The 19,589-nt window shown below is 40.8% G+C and overlaps 1 protein-coding gene across 5 annotated transcripts in view; it reads right to left on the bottom strand.

Annotated features, from left to right (window-relative positions):
* The window catches only part of FGF13 (fibroblast growth factor 13), a 519,688-nt gene that overhangs the window by 72,690 nt on the left and 427,409 nt on the right, over positions 1-19,589 (bottom strand). For 3 of the 5 annotated variants that reach the window (XM_045583478.1, XM_036443337.2, XM_036443342.2), the window contains 2 exons: positions 7,205-7,315; positions 638-741 (listed from right to left, as the gene is read on the bottom strand). In XM_045583478.1, the coding sequence (XP_045439434.1) occupies positions 638-741; positions 7,205-7,315 (215 nt within the window). Of the gene's footprint in view, positions 1-637; positions 742-7,204; positions 7,316-9,218; positions 10,365-16,912; positions 16,919-19,589 lie in introns of those variants that run through there. The other 2 variants (XM_045583479.1, XM_036443340.2) reach the window with 2 other exon arrangements.

The raw sequence follows: 19,589 nt of genomic DNA, 5'->3' as shown, positions 1-19,589 counted from the left end.
AAAAAACTTAAATATTAATTTGGCCCCATGTTGCCAGTATTGAATTGCTGTCTACAATGTTTATAAATTTCTTGGAAAAAGTTCTATTTTTTACTGTTCATTATAAATTTGCAAAAAAAAAAAAGTAAGCATAAATTTTTTGTACAAAGAGGTTGAACTGTGCTTGATGAAATAATAGTATTTAAAGTAGACACAGAAAACATGAAATAATTGAACTAAAGATAAGAAACAAAAGTATATCTAGAACTGTTCGTTATGTCCTAGCTCTGATTTGAGGAAAAAGTTTCATCAGCTTCTTTAGAAATAAACATAGATAAATTTATGTTGAACTGAGCCTATAGAAATGGCTTTCCCCCAGGCTGCAAAGCAGGATAGCTACATAAAATAATAAACCAATGCCATTGTATGCAAAAATGTTCAGTGGATCTTTGCTATGACACCCAAAATATTAGATTCAAATTATTAGTAATAAATATAATTTTCACTGGAAGTTAATTTATCCTTTCAAATGAGATATTCCTACCAAGAACACTCTTTCTTGCATCACAGAAATCTGCCATAACACATATGCAGCATATTTCATTTCATATCAGATAAAAACTGTAATAATCAAAGCATGGGTAAGTAAAAGGCTTACCGAAGTATACAGGTATCCCTCGCTGTTCATTGCCAAATACAGCTTTGTTTGAACTCCTTGAATAGCCACCACTCGAAGTCCCACGGGGATGAGGTTAAACAGAGCTGAAATGTAAAAAAAATGTAAAAACTATGTTATATTCTGAAATCCATAGGTTTCAAAGTTTCCAAAAGCACTATCTGGTTCAGCAAAAAGAGATGTGTGCTTGGTAAGAAAATATAGATACTGACTATATTTATACACATACAAATATATAGGGCATCTTCTACTCTTTAGGATACTTGACTCATGGTTGCAGTCACATAACTGGGACTATAACTACACATATTCAAACACCCTGTAAAAATGGAAGATAATTCCATAGTTTGTATAGTGTTAAAGGTGGGAAATCTTAAATCTTCTGGAGTGATTCTGTTACAGGAATTGGTCTATAGGTTAAATAGCTTTATCCTCAACAGACTAACAGTTTAATCTGTGCCTTAGACAACTGCTGCAATTCATGGAGACATTTACAGTCTTCCATTTGGGGACAAATTCCTAGAATCTTAGAAAAGACAAGAGTCCAATTCCCTCATCTAAATTGTCTGCATTATTTCCATTGCAACAACCCAAAAATAAATCCAGGCTTTGGAAAAAATGCATTTTTACTTTCTGTGTTCCAAAGTAGTATTTCTTAAAGAACAAATATTTACCAAGGTAGGTTTTAGAGGGGTCCTAGTTTTTCATTTCTAGGAGCAAAGCTTATAGGAATAAAAATAATGAATTTGATATGTTTACTTATTTTTAATTAATTAATTACTTTTTGCAAAATAGTTGTAAGTGGGCAACCAGCTGATGCCAATGGGGCCCTCATTTCTCCATTTTAAGGTTTGACTGCGTGAAAGTTACACCCATGCTCTCCTCACAATCACACACCACTCACTGGAGAAAACCAGTGGGTGTCCTCCCCCTACCAGCTGTCTACTCCCTCCTACACCCTGAATAAAAATAAAACAGTACAGTTTTAAAGTGTAGTCCTTGCCACACACATCTTTTGAAAATAGTCTATGCACCTTTCTCTCAAGAGACCTAGACCAATGTTGATGATTTCTGTCTTGAGGAAGATGTAAATCAGTCTGCTATCATTTCTGTGAATAAGAATATATAAAGGAGCCGAAACTGGTTTGTCTCAGTGGATAGAGCATCTTCCTGTGGACTGAAAGGTCCCAGATTCGATTCAGGTCAAGGGCATGTACCTTGGTTGCTGACACATCGCCAGTAGGGGGTGTACAGGAGGCAGCTGGTCGATGTTTCTCTCTCATCGATGTTTCTAACTCTCTATCTCTCTCCCTTCCTCTCTGTAAAAAATCAATAAAATATATTTTAAAATAATAAATAAAGGAATCAGACCATGGGTAAGAACATTTTTTTTTATCTCTTATCTTGCTGCATATAGGTTCTGCTCTAGTAGATGGGGTTATATGGATGAGAAATATTAAGGCACAACTAAACATTTCTCAGTGAGCCTACAATGTATCTTTCCCTTAAAATCAGAGTGTTACCAAAGAGGAGCTAGAACACACTGTACAGTTCAAAATACAAGTGTTCCTACCACATGTCACTGATGGTATTTCATTTAATACTCATCATATTAAAGCTGTGCTCTTCTGTTATGTGAGGTAAAGGAAAGTAATTGCACAGATTGCAAGCCAGGATTTCATGCTATATTTGACAATGCAATGAACAGGAAAGAAGTCTGAGATCTTTGAGAATGTCATGTATATCTCTTTCTGTTGAGGATGCCTTGCTCAGAGTAGGCGCTCAACACCCATTTGTGGGTTGATAGCAATTTGTAAGGTGAAACAGGTTATTACATTTCTGGAAAGTAATAAATCATAATCCCATCATATAAAAAATCATAGTTTACAAATTCTGATATTATTAAAATAAAACTAAACCAAATCAAAACCTCCATATGGAATTAGTTTAAAAGCCATACTACTAGACAACTACACACCAACATAAATATGAATCCTAGTTTGGTCATACTAAAAAATGACAGAGTATGATAAATAAATTCCACAAGTTTCTAGAACTTGACTTTTTACAATATTCTGAACCTTCTTAGTTCTCTTAATCCAGTTTATAACAAGTAGAGAGAGATTGGTTTGATTTTCACTTTGTACCCCAGCCACTTTCTGGTGTGGGTTCTTTCTAATGAGCAGTAGAACACTTATATACCAAACATCAGAAAGTAGTAGAAGGAAGAGAAGCAAAAAACAATAATTGTATCTTGAATAATGTTGTTAACAATATAGTAAATATGAATTTCTCACTAGGTTTCTATGAAGCCTAATTAAAAAACAAAAATCATACTCAAAGAAAATTTGAGGACGGTAGCAAAAGCAGAAAATGGCTGGTCATACTATTATACTCCAATCTTTTCTTTATGATCAAAATAGATCCTAAATTGGGTTGGTTTAAAATCTGTCTAAAAGGCCAGTCTTTCCAGATAAAAATGCAAAGCAATTTTATTAGGAGTGATCTTAGACTGATCAATGTTTTTCTCTATTTCTTTAAATATGGATTACTTCCTCATGAACTTAAGATATTTTTTTAATTAGGATAAACCTACTGTAAATATGATAAATAAATAATAGATTTAATTTGTGTATCTAAAACACATTACTACTAGTAAATACATAAATTCCATATTCCTCCATGTTTTAAAGAAGCTTTTAATAAGAAGGGTGTTTTTTGTTGTTGTTGGTTTTGTTTTTGTTTTTTGTCCTCTGTCTATATAACAAAAATTAAATTCCTTGTACCTTGCAGGGACCATTTTCTCAGAGATGTGCACACAGTTGGTACTCAGTGTTTCTGAAATCAACAATGAGGTCATCCTTTCAGTTTGGCTAAGGTGAATTTCTCAAAGGGAGTAGTTAATAAAAATATACCCTAGTGAAGGTTGGAAAGACCTCAAGCATTAAACTGGTAATACCACTGCAGGTTTGAAGAGAAAGTTGCCTATTTTATTAATATAGCTCTCACTGCATCCAAGGCAGATATAATAAAACTGCTGCCATGAAATGTCTATCATTTTTTTCCTTTTCAGGAGAAATACATAATTTACAATGGCTGATTTGCTCATGATGAGATTTTATTGGACGGACATTTATCATTAAAATAAATCTATCTGAGGTCATCTTAAATACATAATGCCAAACACATGTTTTTAGAAATAAATGTATCTGAGTAAACGTGAACTGATCTGTCTTATCATCATCTTGCTTACCATCTCTGAATTAAATATAAAACCAATCAAATTAAACTAAATGAGAAAAGTATGATTAAAAATACTAAAAATTAGAAAAATCTATACATATTAAAGCCAGTGACCAGAATGCTATAACAACCAGAACCAGAACAACAGGTCGCTATGATGCACACTGCAGCCAGTGAACCTGCTGATGGAGGAGGGGTGTGTCCAGCAGGCCAACCTCCCTTGGCCCCTCCCCAGGCCGCCCCGCCCCTGATTGGCTTCTCCCCATCATCTCTCCCTCAGGCTGGCCTAGCCCCTGATTGCCCTCCCTGCCCCAATAGAGGGCAGGGCCTGCTGGCCAACCTCCTGCAGCTCCTCACCCCAGTCAGCCCCACCCTCAATGGGCTCCCACCACAACAATCAGGGGCAGGGCCTGCCAACCACCCCTGGCCCTTCCTTCCCCAAGGCCACTGGCCCCTGACCTCCCCTCACACCAATTGGGGGTGGGGCTGGCCAGTCAAACTCCCATGGCCCCTACCTTGGCCCCATTTGGGGGTGGGGCTAGCTGGCCCACCACCCACAGCCCTCTCCACAGCTGGCCCCACCCCTAATAGGCCCCACATCCCAATTGGGGGCAGGGACCACCAGCCAATTGCCCAATACCCCTCCCCCCAGCCTGCTGGCTCTGATCCAGCCCCAATCAGGGAAGGTCAGCCAGCCATCCTCCTGCCATCTCCTTCTCTAGATTAGAACTGGGCCAGCTGGACATCACCCCCATCCATGCATGAATTTGTGCACTGAGCCTCTAGTAAAAACATAATACTAGAAATACATGGTAAGGAAATCCAGTAATACATATTAAGAAAATACTATATAATTGAAAAAGTGCTGCAGAGAAAATAAAATTTTCCCCTTGTTCTACTCATTTAAAGTAATTAAGTAATGAATGCCAAGAAAATTGCTTGGCTTTAGGGTGAAAATTATATATGGCTAGACTTCAATTTTAATGATCCTCTTAATCATTAAACATTCTTGTTTTATTATGACTTATACCCTATAATATCCTCAACTGGGAAGATACGCTAGCTCCCTCGCCTCTGGTCACACTTATTATCAAAGGTAGAGTTGAGCCCCACAGACTTGCTATTTGTTTTGAGATACTTCTCATTTGTATCCTTCATGTTATGGTAATACTTAACCATTGATTGACTTACCTTTTATTATTTCAATCTGCCTAAACACAGATTCTGGTTATTAATCTATGCTCTTGAAAGGTCTTACAATATTGTTAGCATACAAAAATGCCATGTATATCAGTGACAATTATAAGACAACCAAAGATAGAAGCTATGCATGTGGAGGAATTGAAGAGTAAAATCTACTAAAGCTACATAGTAAGGAACAGAGCCTTGTTTTACGTGTGTGTGTGTGTGTGTGTGTGTGTGTGCATGCGCGCATGTATATATATGTATATGTATATGAATATATATGCATATATAGCCTAAAATGACTATATGCGGTGTAATCTTAATGTATTTGGTACATCTCTGTTTATAAGGCACCACAAATGAATCACTTATTCTTTTTTTCCTTTTCAGAAAATACATCTGAACACTAGACCCAAAACAAATTTTTATCTGATTCCAAGGTTAAAAATAAATGGGAGAGCACTGACTGGTTTGGCTCAGTGGATAGAGCATCAGACTGCAGGCTCAAGGGTCCCAGGTTTGGTTCCAGTCAAGGGCATGTACCTTGGTTGTAGGCACATACCCAGTAGAAAGTGTGCAGGAGGCAGTTGATCAATGTTTCTCTCTCATCGATGTTTCTAACTCTCTATCTTTCTCCCTTCCTCTCTGTAAAAAAAAAAAAAAATCAAAAAAAAATATTAAAAAATAAATTGGGGAAATTTTGACTGTTTGAGGCTCATTAGCAGCTACCATAATCATAAATTTCCTTTCAACAACACCCAAAGGATCCACTGTGCTGTGATACTTTGGAAAACAGCAGCTTGCATCTCCTAATTTCTTCTCCACATACCGATTTGTACATATTGGCTTACAGGAATGTTTTATTACTGAACATCATTACTAATGTCTGTAGTTACACTTGACTAATTTTTTCAAAGGAAGAACATGCATAAGAGAATGTCTAGGCTACTTTTATATCACAACAGTAACATGTCATTTTGCAAAACAGTGAAGAACCATTCAGTATTTTTTTCATCCTAGCTACCAAACGATATTTCCTCACAGGTAATTAAAGGAGACTTCCTCTTGAGTTCATAACTTCGCTATCAGCACAGGAAACATTCTGAATAGGTGTGAAACTTTAACACCTAACTTTGGAACCCTAGTCTATGGCTTTGCTGTCTATAGCCAAGAATCTATACAAATGTATCATAATAAGACTCATTAGTATTCAGACTGGCTTTCCTTGGCAGAGTTCAGCCAAAAATGGGAATTATTTCTGGGAAATTATCAAAGTCTGAGGGAAATGCAATATATATTAGAAAAATGGAGAATCAATTGCCAAAACTAGATGTTTTAGCCTCATAGAACCTTTCATAGGTCTGCAGGAATCTGTAAATTGTAAGAAAACACCAATTATTATTACTGAAGATGGGCTTCACTATTTGTGTGTTTATGTTTTTATTACTCCAAATAAAGAAAGCATATATAATAAGAAAATTATGTAAAAACTTGGAATCATCTTACTTTAATAATTATATACAAAATTTAGTTTTGACATGTTTATTTTTTAGGTTCAACATTATGGTCTCCAATTTGGTCTTTACTTAATTCATAGTTAAAAATAAAGTACTAAAAGAGACCTCTTTACCCACCTGTGGAGGTATCTCTGTTAAAATCCCAATTAGTGTCAGAATTATCAGTGTGTGTGGAGGGGGACAGAAATAAAAGCTTATAACGTTGAATTCTTATGACATGAAACCACTTCTCTCTCTTGGGACAGGTCAATTCTTTAGAGTAGAAATAACATGCTATTTCAGGATCAGTTTGTGGGTGAGCAAATTTTCTGTGGGGGAAAAAAGTAATAAACTCTAACGGACAGTCATAAATCCATGCAGATTAACATGGAGATGACATTTGAATTGTTCTTCAGAAGGTGTCAACATTATTTTCTTTAGTTCACTGTTTTAGATATTTTTAGGTTCAACTTCCTTTAGGTTAATTTTCATAACCGGAATTACATAGTATTGACGACATTTTGCATTGTCTTCAGCGTTTAGTAAGGGTTGTTTATTTAAAAAATGAGGAAAGAAAACCATGTCAACATGCTGAGATATACTTATTTATTTTGCATTCACTTACTGTAAGTGCTATCCTCGTCTTTTGTGCCATCAATGGTTCCATCTGCCTGCAGCTGCAAGTGAAAGCCTTGTCGGCTGTATAGTTTGGTAACTATACCCTTAAGTTGAGGCTCTGTAAAGAGAACCAGGTTTGGATCATGTTAAGTTGTGTATAAGTAGTTGAAAAGATTCAGAATTCAAACTTATAACTTTATGTACAACTTTTAGTGGAAAAGGTCAAGCTATATTTTAAACAGTCCTCTGAAAGAAAGAAAACAAACTTCATTTTAGAATAAATCTCCAATCAAAGAAAACACTTGATTTCTACCTCATAACACTGATAAAGCCCTAAAGCTGACAGCAGCTACAGCTTATGATAGCTTGTCTTTTGCCTTCCAGCCTGTTCCTCTATCCCAATGAGTATTAGGAATGGGTTGGCAAATGCCAAATTCTGCCTTTTAGCAATGTGCCACTTTTCACATGGAAGGAAAAGAAAAAGAACAACTGTAATTAAGAATGATTTGCCAAACAGGAACCAAAAACACACTAGTAAACATTTCCCTCAGAATTATGGAAATTTGAATAAACAATCCCCTCCATTCTAAGAAAGTTGAAATACATAAATAATCCACAACCCCATCAAGGGACTTATATATAGAAAATTGAACTGTGATACAAAAAAAGGCAGAGGGGAGAATAAAGCAGCCATTATCATACCCTAGCATATTTATTATCCTTAGGAAATTGGGTGCAAAAAGACCAGGGTTTTTTTGTTGGTGGAAGGAAAGAAAAATAGTCCATGCTTATTTTTGAATTTAATGTGAGAAATATAATTATCCTAAATATGTTCTCAATTAAAATGATTTTCAATTATGACTTACCATAGATTAATAAAGTACCTAATTTACCAATAACAGCTATGTTATACAAAAGTTGCTTATGTTGAATACACCTGCACTGAAATAATATTTATGTGATTATTCGAGCCTCATAATCATGCTTTGTAACCACTTAAGCCTTCCAGCTAATATCTTGAAAAACTTCAAGCCAACAGAAAATGTATGTTTGCATTTCCATTCCAGGGTGAACACATAAATAGAGAAATAACAGATTGGCAAGTCTGAAATTCTGCAGTACTTACCTAGTTAAAAGAAAAAAAGCTGAACTGATTCATTTGGTTATGAATCCCCAAATAAGCTGCAGGTTAGGCTGAATGCCTACCTTGACACAACCTGACACCTACAGCTGTGTGAATTTCCCCTGGCACAGGAACATGCTGTTAAGCTAATCACTCAATAGGTTCAAAACGACTTACACTCTGGCTATGCATTTAGATCCTCTCTACTGCATTTTAGTAGCAAGTAGGCAGTTTTACTATTTTAACCAGATCACTCAGCTCTTTGATAAAAGGTTCTAGGAACCCACTCCCCTCTTTCCAGCAAAAAAATCTCCAAGCTGCACCACAAGTCAAGTCTGTCTGATCAGCTTTAAAGTGATCAAAGAAAACAGAATGTCCAGACAAGGGAAACCCAGAGAAGTTGGAGGGGAAGGGTCAGACTTGCAAGAATAAAAGGCGAGGGAGGAATTCCCTAGGTTATCCTTGGTTGTGGGGGAGGGAGAGTGGTGTCTGCCCAGCTCCGCGCCCGAAATGTATACACACACACACACACACACACACACACACACACACACACACACACACTGTAGCCATGTCTGTGTCGCGCCTGCCGGCCCAGGGGCATGCACACATGTGGTATGCCTGAAGCTAGGGGCGCGCCGCCTGAGCAGGGCATGGCTCTGCGCCTGTCCCATGGCAGTGGCAATGCAGCAAGCCCGGTGCTGTCATGAAGGAGATGAGAAAGCAATCACTTCCCTCAACATGCACATTGGCTAGGTGGCCACATCCACGCAAGGTGAGCCACAAACAAACTCACCTACAGTCACCTACACACCCTCTTGCTCCTCCAAATCCGTAAAGTATGAAGCAAAAAAGCACCACCACAACAAAACCAAAACAACCCAAAGCCCCTTCCGACCTGGTCTCCTTCTGCGCCTCTTTTTGGAGCCGAAGAGTTTGACCCGGGAAAAGACGTTTAACTTGTTTTTGTCGCAGCTGGTCTTGCCTTTGCTGGGGCTGCTGACACATTTGCAGGCATTGGATTTCTCCCGCTCCCGGGCTTGTCTCTTCTGCCGGATCAGGGAGCTCGCGATCGCCGCCGCCATGGCCAGGACGCCCACCACCACCACTTCTTTCCTGCCCCTTTCTGGCTTTCCCTCCTCCGCCCTCTCTTCCGCCGCTCTTCTGCAGCCCTACGCCTTTGCCGCCTTTGGCTCTGGAGCCTGCTCGCCTGGACTTCTCCACTCTAGGGCTTCAGCCCAGGAGGGGGCTCAGCGTGCCGTCTGAGCTCCTCTGGCAGCAGTGGTCCCGCTCAAGCGCGGGCTTCGGGGTTCGGGGTTCGAGCAGCAGGCTGCCTGGGTCTAGCAGGCTGCCTTGGTCGAGCCTACGCCACAGCCCCGGGCCGGGATCGCGAGCGAGACGGGGGACAGAGGCAGAGCTGCGCGACTGTGTGCGCTTGGCCCCTGCGCCCCGAGGACACTGTGCAAGTCCAGGCGGCTCCAGTCGGAGTTTGGCTGCACCCCGCCCCCCTCTCCCTCCCGGCCCTGTGCTTTGCGGAGGGGGGTTGCAGGAGGGAGGCGAGGCAGGCGGAGGGAGTGCGCGGGCGGGAGAGAGGCTGCGAGTGCAGGCGGGGAAGGGAGGAGGAAGGGGCGACGCTCCCGGGAGCGCGTCCTCACCCTGGCCCCTCGGACCCTCGGACTAGTCCTTGCAACTTCTCGGGGTGATGATCAGGAAAAGTTGGCCGGCGCCAGCTTTCCGACGGGGATCAAACAGGTAATGGCCTCCCATCTTCGCGGTGGTTGTCGCTGCAGCTGCTCTGGGCAGGGCGCGGCACGAAGTCTGAGCACCAGAATCCCGTCGCTGCAAGCAACCTCCTCAGGAAGAGCTTTTCTCCTGCTCCTCTAGCTAGACAGCCGCCCAGAGGCCCCCTCCCCTGGCGGCCCGGGCCTCTCCCACCCGCCCCCCCACCCCCCAAGTCCCCAGCTGGCCGCTGGTGCTAACACCTGTAGGGGCTTAAGCAGTGCCCCATCACTAAATCCTTCTCCCTTCCTCTTCCCTTCCCGAAAGGAGCTTCGGGAACAACAGTGATGGAGGAGGTACCAGGATGAGCTAGTTGCATTGGAGGAGCGGAGGTGGGGGTGAAGGGGGTGGTGCTTGAAGATGGGGAACAGCAGGATGGGGTGTTTCTCAGTATATAACTCTCAGGTGACCAGGTAATGAATGCCCCAGCTGGAGTCCTCAGGAAGTTCCTTTTACTTGCTCTGAGCTCGGACTCACCCCGCCCCCCTACACACACACACACACACACACACACACACACACACACACACACACACCATTGAGGTATTTTGCCTGGCAACACTTGTAGCCATTCTGGAGAAAGACCGGAGCTCCCAGATGAATTCAGCCCCCCTACCCCCACCCTCACTCCTATGGCAGCAGCAGAAGCAGTGGCACTGCAGAGCTGCTTCCGAACACCAGAACACCAGGCTGCCACCCAGTGGTTTTAGCTGAATTTTCATTTCTAGCCAGTAGGCAACATCAGAACACTGCTTTTCCTGGATGCCCCCTTATCCATTACGTTGGGGTTAGCATCCCAGCAGAGCTTGAATTGTGCCCCATAAGCAGTCTTGGGGAAATGCAGAAACCAGCCTATCCTCCTTATTAAGTCCTAGCCTATCTCCAATCTCCTAACTTCTTTCTTTCTCCCCCCCCTCCCCCCCCACTCACACACTGGCTCCTCAAGCTCAGGCAGCCTCTCTCCCTCCAATTCTGGAATCAAGTCCGGCCTTTTGCTCACCTCACTCAATTCACAAGTTCTGTACTTGCCCTATTCCGTATTTTAATCTGCAGTAGGAAAATAAGGAATGTTGAGGTCAAGAATATTACAGAGAATGGTATATATCCACATCCCTCCTTTCAAACAGAAGGGACTATTTTACATGATTTCTGATGCCAAAAAACGATGCCTCCAATAGGACTGCTCTATCTTGGAGCTGCCACTACACTACCTTTACTGGACTTCCCCCTCCTTCAGATCTTTTCAGAATAGATGTAGATGCAAAACCAAATGCCCAGACTCCAGCCCTTCTTTTCTTGCCTGAACTCCCAACTAGGAAACTTGGACCATCAGAGCTGAATCACCTTACCCTTCTGTAGATTCCACAGTTGGTCCACTGCCAGCTGCTGACACCCACTCACACACACTTCTCCCCAATTTTGAATATCTCTTGCCTCATCAGAAGCACTGCCTTGGCCCTAACCGGTTTGGCTCAGTGGATGGAGTGTTGGCCTGCAGGGCGAATGAAAGGTCCCAGGTTTGATTCCAGTTAAGGGCATGTACCTTATGTACCTTGGTTGCGGGCACATCCCCAGTTGGGGGTGTGCATGAGGCAGCTGATCGATGTTCCAAAATCAGTAATTCATATATATATATATATATATATATATATATATATATATATATATATATATATATCACTACTATGTGCCAGCAGAAACAGGCTGAGATGAAGGTTGCAGGGGCAAGATAAGACACTTAGTTACAGGAGGGTGATACCAAATGGTCTGAGATTCCCTGAAGAATAGCCTACATCTTTGTGCTTTTGGATTTCCCACAACAAAATGGAGGACATGGTAGAATGACAAGTCAATTCAAGTATCCAATTCTTCAGACTTTGATTCATGGGGGGAAAGTCCTAGTCTGCTCCAACTGGACTTTGAACACCTTGAAACTTGGACTAGGTCCTATCTCCTGGCACAGTTCCTGTCACAGAGTTTATGCTCAATAAAAGTTTATTGGAAATAATTGATGATGACTGGTTTATATTGATTCTGGAGGATGGGAGGATGTTTCCTGGCCCAGAATGTATGCGATTCAACTTCCAAGTATTATGAAGGGACATAATCTCACTAAAAGGAGGGTCGGACCAAAGCTAAATATTGGGTGTGGAAGGGGCAGTTAAGATATTCCTACTCACTCTCTGCATGTTTCTATCTTCTGAAGATCCCCAATCCCAAAGGTCTTTCTTTCTTCTTGCCTCTCTCTTAAGGCACCAAACCAAAGCAGGCATGAAAAAACTAAAGAAGGACAAAGTTCTGATTCAGGCAAGGACTAGAACTTAGAAAAAATGGGAATGAGGAAATGGTACTGAGAAAATGAGGGTTTTCCTACAGTCTTTTACCTCCACTTTCCACTAGAAGAGCACTCACTGAGCATTCATAAGGTATTTTCAGGATGCGTGGAGAATTACTAGTGTGGTCACTAGGGGGTCAGTACTAGAGGTAAAAGGGCATGGGAAAGACTTTAGGAATATACAATGTGGAGAGAACATCATGACAAAGTCGCAGACATGTAAATATTTAAGTTTTACTAACCTCTATGCCATGAGCTCATCGAACCACTGGGCCAAAGCTAATAAGATTCTATGTGTGTTTATGGAAACCTTTCTTAAATTTTATAATCTTAAAAAATGAGAATGTATAGGAGGACCACAAGCTCTTACTGCCACATGTTCCCATCAGTCCATAAAAGGTACTTCTGCCTTTTTAAAGCCCCCATAATCATTCTCTCTGTATAGTAGAGAAGTAACTCATGATAGGTGAGAGTGGAGATAGGGGCCTCTAATTCTCTGTGTTCTGTCTACCTACAGACCATATGCATCCTCCTTCCTCCTTCTCTAAAGGAACTCACAGCGGCCTATGACTAGATTGGAGGGAAAAAATAGAAGGCCATTTTGATTTTGGGTTAAAATCACAGTATGCCTTCAGCTTAATCATTAATTAAGTATATATTTTTATCCTTTCCTAACTCTTGTGTTTATTTCTTAGGTACTTTAAAATTCAGATAAGAATGTGAATATAGCCTAAACCGGTTTGGCTCAGTGGATAGAGCGTTGGTCTGCGGACTGAAAGGTCCCAGGTTCGATTCCGGTCAAGGACATGTACATTAGTTACGGGCACATCCCCAGTAGGGGGTGTGCAGGAGGCAGCTGGTCGATGTTTCTCTCTCATCGATGTTTCTAGCTCTCTATCCCTCTCCCTTCCTCTCTGTGGAAAATCAATAAAATATATTTTAAAAAAAGAATGTGAATGTAACTCTCAAGTCTTCAAAGGAGAACTGTGCCCAAATTCTAGTTATAGTAGGAAAGCATATAAAAGAAAGACTGCACTCCACCCTAGAAAAGCATATATTGTCTTTCATTTGTATTTTAATGCTACTCCAGTACTATGCCATTTTCATGGGAAGAAGAAGAAATAACTTTCTTTTTTAAAAAAATATATTTTATTGATTTTTTACAGAGAGGAAGGGAGAGAGATAGAGAGCTAGAAACATCGATGAGAGAGAAACATCGACCAGCTGCCTCCTGCACACCTCCTACTGGGAATGTGCCCGCAACCAATGTACATGCCCTTGACTGGAATCGAACCTGGGACCTTTCAGTCCACAGGCCAACGCTCTACCACTGAGCCAAAGTGGTTTCGGCAGAAGAAATAACTTTCTATTGACAATTATTTCCAAGGTATTTTGTTCTACTGTCTTGTTCTGTGCTTGTCAGTTTGTACTGCACCTTTGTTATGGAACTTCCTGAGTCTCTTCCAGATTAATAGAATTTCAATTCCCAGGACTTCCAACTTCCTAACATGGGTAAGTCCACTCTCCTTTGCTTCTCCTAGACCTCCTCCTCTCACTGCACTACCCACCTAGCTGTCTTTGATTATGTTAAAAAAAAGAAGCATATATAGCTCCTTTCTCCAATTCAACTCACAAAGAGTTCTAGCCTGAGTGATAAGAGAAATATGGTTTCATTCTGACTGTTGCTAATGGGATTGTGTGACCCTCAGGATGCCATTTCTTCTGTTGGGGCCTCAGTTTTCTTTCTACAGTAACCCCATACATTCAATGAATGACTTTCACATTGTATTCTACAGACACTAAGAGTACATGGAGGGGATGTAAGTTTCCTCACCCATGGTTCCATAACAGCATCTCTGCTTTCATTTATTTTATATACTGGGGCTTACTGTATAACTTTTTTTATGAAAAAAGGATTATATTGTTTGAAAATCAATGTTTGAAATATGAAATGTTTGAAAATCTCTTGATGAAATGTTACTTAAAGTAATTTTGCTCCCGAGGGTCAATGATTTTATTTTATTTTGTACATGTCCCTATTCCTCCAAACTGTTTATCTTCCCCTCCTCATACTTTTGTCCTCCCCTTTCCACCCCACCAGAACATGAAATCTGAACTGGATTCCAATGAAAAACACATTAAGTCTCCTTGGCTCTATTCCTCTGGATTCACTTGAGAACCAGGCTTTAGCGTTCTTTTCAGAGAGAGTTACATAATTTATCAGAGCATAGAATGCTAATCATCCTCTGTCAATCTCTTGGCAGGGCTTGGATGAGCTGTAAAGAAGCTAAGGGGACCTACTCCTAAGATTAATCTCCAGGAGAAAGACAGAAATCCAAACAGATGTGCCTGTGATAAGTAAAAATGAGGGAATTCAGACAGCCTAAGTAGGAGCAGCCTCCAAGCCATTTAAGCAGGAAGGAATTGGCTGTCTTTCTGAAATTCTGAAAATGAGAGATTTCAAACAGCCTTTTTTCATGAAGATAAGTTTAAATGGAGCCACTTGCCAGATTGCTATCTTCATTGCCCATCCACCAGAATATCTGAGTGAGCGATTACCAGGTCAAAGACAATAATGAGCTCAAAGTGAGGAAAGGGAAGCAGAATCAAGAGTACCAAAGTCAAGCAAAATTGGGATCCCCCCTTAACTGAGTAGGGCAGTAAAGGGGGTATTTAAGAAACTGAGCAACAAGTACCACCTTTCGTAGTACATCCAAAGACAAGAGAAATGACTAGATAGATATACAAATTAAAAGATTAGAGAAAAACCATTAGAAAAAGCATTTGACACCTAACTTCAAGCAAAACTGAAAATGCAATTTAAGGGACTCGTCCATGTGGCACTGGAATTCCAGGGACAGAAGAGTGATGACTGTATTTTATAACATAACCTGACATATAATATGTATTAGCTGGCAATGAGTTTCTCATAGTCAGATCATTTGGAGGAACTATACTTCAGAACAAAGGTCTCCAGAACCAATTTTTTAGCAATTGATTGGCTCTCCTGACTTGCATTCCTGATGAAAAGCCAAGGAACCCTAGGCTTGCATTGCACTAGGATGATGGCTTAATTTTCATTATGTCCCATTTTTGAGATCATTCTCTAAATACTTAAGCTGTAGAATTTACTAAAGCCACCTTTAGTTTCTTTTAAAATCAATTGTGAACATACTGATTAATTCTGATCCTTTAAGAAGAAAAATCCTATAACCCATAGGATTAATAATAAAAATTTATTAAGAATGAAAATTCATTATTCAGTTATAATTTACAAAGAGTAAAACCATAAAATACCCTGATGGTATTAATCATATCAATGAATTCAGATCTTTGCCATTTAATTAGTCATAGCAGCTGCAACATTAAGAGTTCAAGGCTGTGGATTATCTGCTTGGTCATTTAATCTAGAAAACCTGGAGAGAAATATTAGATAGTTGGTGTCAAGTTTTATTAAATTTTTTTATCATAAGTAAAGAACACAAGGAAATGAGTCTAAACTACAATTTGTGGAGATTTAAGTTTTGTACAAGGAAAACCGTATTTTTAGTAGAGGTTGTTAAAATGTCATGATTGCTGAGTTTCCTATAAAAGGTTTTTATGAATAGAACAAAAATTTTATCTATCTTGGTGGGTATGTGAGTTGATTTCCCTGAAGACTCTCATTCTTTTTTTTTCTTTTTTCTTTTTTTAACATATTTTATTGATTTTTTACAGAGAGGAAGGGAGAGAGATAGAGATCCAGAAATGTCGATGAGAGAGAAACATCGACCAGCAGCCTCTTGCACACCCCCCACCGGGGATGTGCCCGCAACCAACGTACATGCCCTTGACCGGAATCGAACCTGGGACCTTTCAGTCCGCAGACCGACCCTCTATCCACTGAGCCAAACCGGTTTCGGCTGAAGACTCTCATTCTATTATAAAAACTATAATATGTACTATTTTTATTACCCAGGGCCTGCAACCAAGAATTGGTCACAGGGAGAGGGGAAGCAACATCTTGCTAAAAAAGCTTAAGGTCTTGTCCCTATGGGGCATGGAGATAGCTAGTGCCATTGATTTTGGAAATTCATATTGGGTGAACTTGGAGCACGTGGGTCAAAGGAGTTAAATCCATTTTATAAAGTTTCTCTTGTCCAACGTTTGGGAAATACTTTCTAGATACAATAAATTTATTCTTAACCAAGTTGCCTCATTGGTGACAGAGCCAATAAAAGCCCCAGCTTCTCTAAGTAAGGATGATTTAATTTTATTCAATAACTAGAGGTCCTGTGCACGAAATTCATGTACTGGAGGTGTATGTCTCTCAGCCCAGCCTGCACCCTCTCCAATTTGGGACCCCTCAAGGGATGGCCGACTGCCTGTTTAGCCCCAAACCAGGTGGGATCGGGCCTAAATGGATAGTTGGATGTCCTTCTCACAATCCAAGACTACTGGCTCCCAACTGCTCACCTGCCTGGCTTTCTGATTGCCACCAACCACTTCTCCCTGCCAGCCTGTTCACCCCCTAACCACTCACCTGCCAGCCTGGTCACCCCTAACTGCCCTCCCCTACAGACTTGGTCCTCCCCCCCAACTTCTCTCCCCAGTAGGCCTGAGTCCTCCCCAACTGCCCTTCCCTGCAGGCCTAGTTGCCCCCAACTGGCCTCCTCTGCCTGCCAGGTCACCCCTAACTGCCCTCCCCTGCAGGTTTGATAGCCCACAACTGCCCTCCTCTGAAGGCCTGATCCCTCCCTTGCTGGCCTGGTCCCTCCCAACTGCCCTCCCCTGCTGGCCATCTTGTGGCAGCCATCTTGTGTCCACATGGGGACAGCCATCTTTGACCATATGGGGGCAGCCATCTTGTGTGTTGGAGTGATGGTCAATTTGCATATTACTCTTTTATTAGATAGCATAGAGACCTGGTATACAAGTGCGGGCCAGCTGATTTGCCTTAAGGTTGTCCCAGATCAGGGTGGTGGTTCCCTTGGGGTGTGGGGTGGCCTGGGTTTAGGGGCTTGTTTGCAGGCTGGCCATGTCCCCCCAGTGACCAAGCAGAGGCCCTGGTATCTGAGATATATTTATCTTTTATAATTGAAACTTTGTAGTCTTGAGCAGAGGCCTGGGCCCACCAGGGCAGACAGAAAACTTGGCTTCCTCCATTGCCAGGGGCAACCCAAGGCTCTTGCTCTCTCAGCGGCAGCATCCATCTTGGTTGGATTAATTTGCAAACTCATTCCTGATTGGCTGGTGGGTGTGGCTTGTGGGTGTAGTGGAGGTATGGTCCATTTGCATATTACTCTTTTTATTGGATAGGATATTTGAAGATATTGAAAGAGAAGTTGCGCCGAAACCGGTTTGGCTCAGTGGTAGAGTATCGGTCTGTGGAATGAAAGGTCCCTGGTTTGATTCCAGTCAGGGGCATGTACGTTGGCTGCGGTCACATCCCCGGTAGGGGATGTGCAAGAGGCAGCTGGTCAATGTTTCTCTCTCATTGACGTTTCTGGCTCTCTATCTCTCTCCCTTCCTCTCTGTAAAAAATCAATAAAATATATTTTAAAAAAAGAGAGAAGTTGCTATTTTATAAACTGATTAGTAGCTAACAAACATAAATGAGGTGTTTCTATGATGAGACATTTATGGCAGATTAAAAATGAGCAAGACTCAGAGGCAAAATATCTGTAAGACTGGGTTCATTTTTTGCCCAGTGAACTAAGTAATATAAATGAAAAGCTAGGGGGAAAAATGATGGAGGATTTAGGACAAAAGCATACAATCAGTAATTTTCCTGGATCTAAGATTTTTCAGGAAATAAGACTTCTGGACAAAGATGACCTAAACTCGGGATTTGAAAATGGGAATGCAGTGCTTGTAAACGATAGTACATGATTAATTAGCATATGGGGGTGGGCTTCTAAGACAGCAGAAGGAATTCTGTATTGATTACCTATTTGCTAATGACACTGATTCCATCAATTTCCTATCAAGAGTTGTCATTTTAAAAATATTTTTTTATTTATTTCATAGAGGAAAGGAAAAGTAGAGAGAGATAGAAACATCAATGATGAGAGAGAATCATTGATCAGCTGCCTCCTGCATACCTCCAACTGGGGATCGAGCCCATAACCAGGGCATGTGCCCTTTTGACTAGAATTGAACCCGTGACCCTTCAGTCCACAAGCTGATGCTCTATCCACTGAGCAAAACCAGCCAGGGCAAAAGTTGTCAATTTTTAAAAAGCAGAGAGGTAATGGGAAAATATTTCTGTGTTCCCTCAGTATTAAAAATCTTGATATCTTGTTTTGGACACCAACCAGGATGTGGGCAGTAGCACCTGCTTAATTCAGAGGAATGATATTCTCCAGATTCTAAGGAGACAAAGGAGAGGTCCATGATCCACCTGAGAATTGTGCAGATAGCCTAGATTTAAAAAGCCAACTTAAGTATAATTGGTATGCACTTTTATATTGGTTATCTTAGTTTCAGATATATAATATATATTTATATTTTCAACATTTTTATCCCTTACTGTGTAATCACCCTACTAATTTAGTAATCATCTGTCACTGTGAAAACTTACCACAATATTACTGACTATATTCCCCTTCACCTTTTCACCCGTCCTCTCACCCCTCCCTGCTAATAACCATTCCTTTGATCTTTGTTTCTCTGAATCTGTTCTATTTTGTTGGGGTTTTTTAATTTTATTATTATTTTTTTAGGTTCCACATGAAACCATAAAGTATTTGTCTTTCTCCGCCCTAATTATTTCACTTTAGCATAATACCCTCTAGATCCATCCATGTTGTTACAAATGGCAAGATATCGTTCTTTTTATTGTTGCATAATATTCCATTGTATAATATCTCTCTCTCTCTCTCTCTCTCTCTCTCTCTCTCTCTCTCTCTCTCTCTCTCACACACACACACACACACACACACACACACTACCTCTATTTTATTGACTCACCTAGATGGTTTTTAAACTTTCCACTCTACTTTCCATTTTTGGGGACAAAACTTGTGTTTCAAATGGTGATAACACTCAATAAATTCTGTGGTTATAATTGGACAAGCAACCTTTTCAATATTGTAACTATTTTTCTTTAATCCTTACAACAACTTGTAAGGTAGATATTATCACTATTGACATTTAACAGATTAGAAAAGTAAA

This window comes from Pipistrellus kuhlii, unplaced genomic scaffold (assembly GCF_014108245.1).
Source record: "Pipistrellus kuhlii isolate mPipKuh1 unplaced genomic scaffold, mPipKuh1.p scaffold_m20_p_19, whole genome shotgun sequence".
Taxonomy (NCBI): Eukaryota; Metazoa; Chordata; class Mammalia; order Chiroptera; family Vespertilionidae; genus Pipistrellus; species Pipistrellus kuhlii.
The sequence above is the reverse complement of the archived record's forward strand: the minus strand, read 5'-3'. Positions and strand labels throughout refer to the sequence as shown.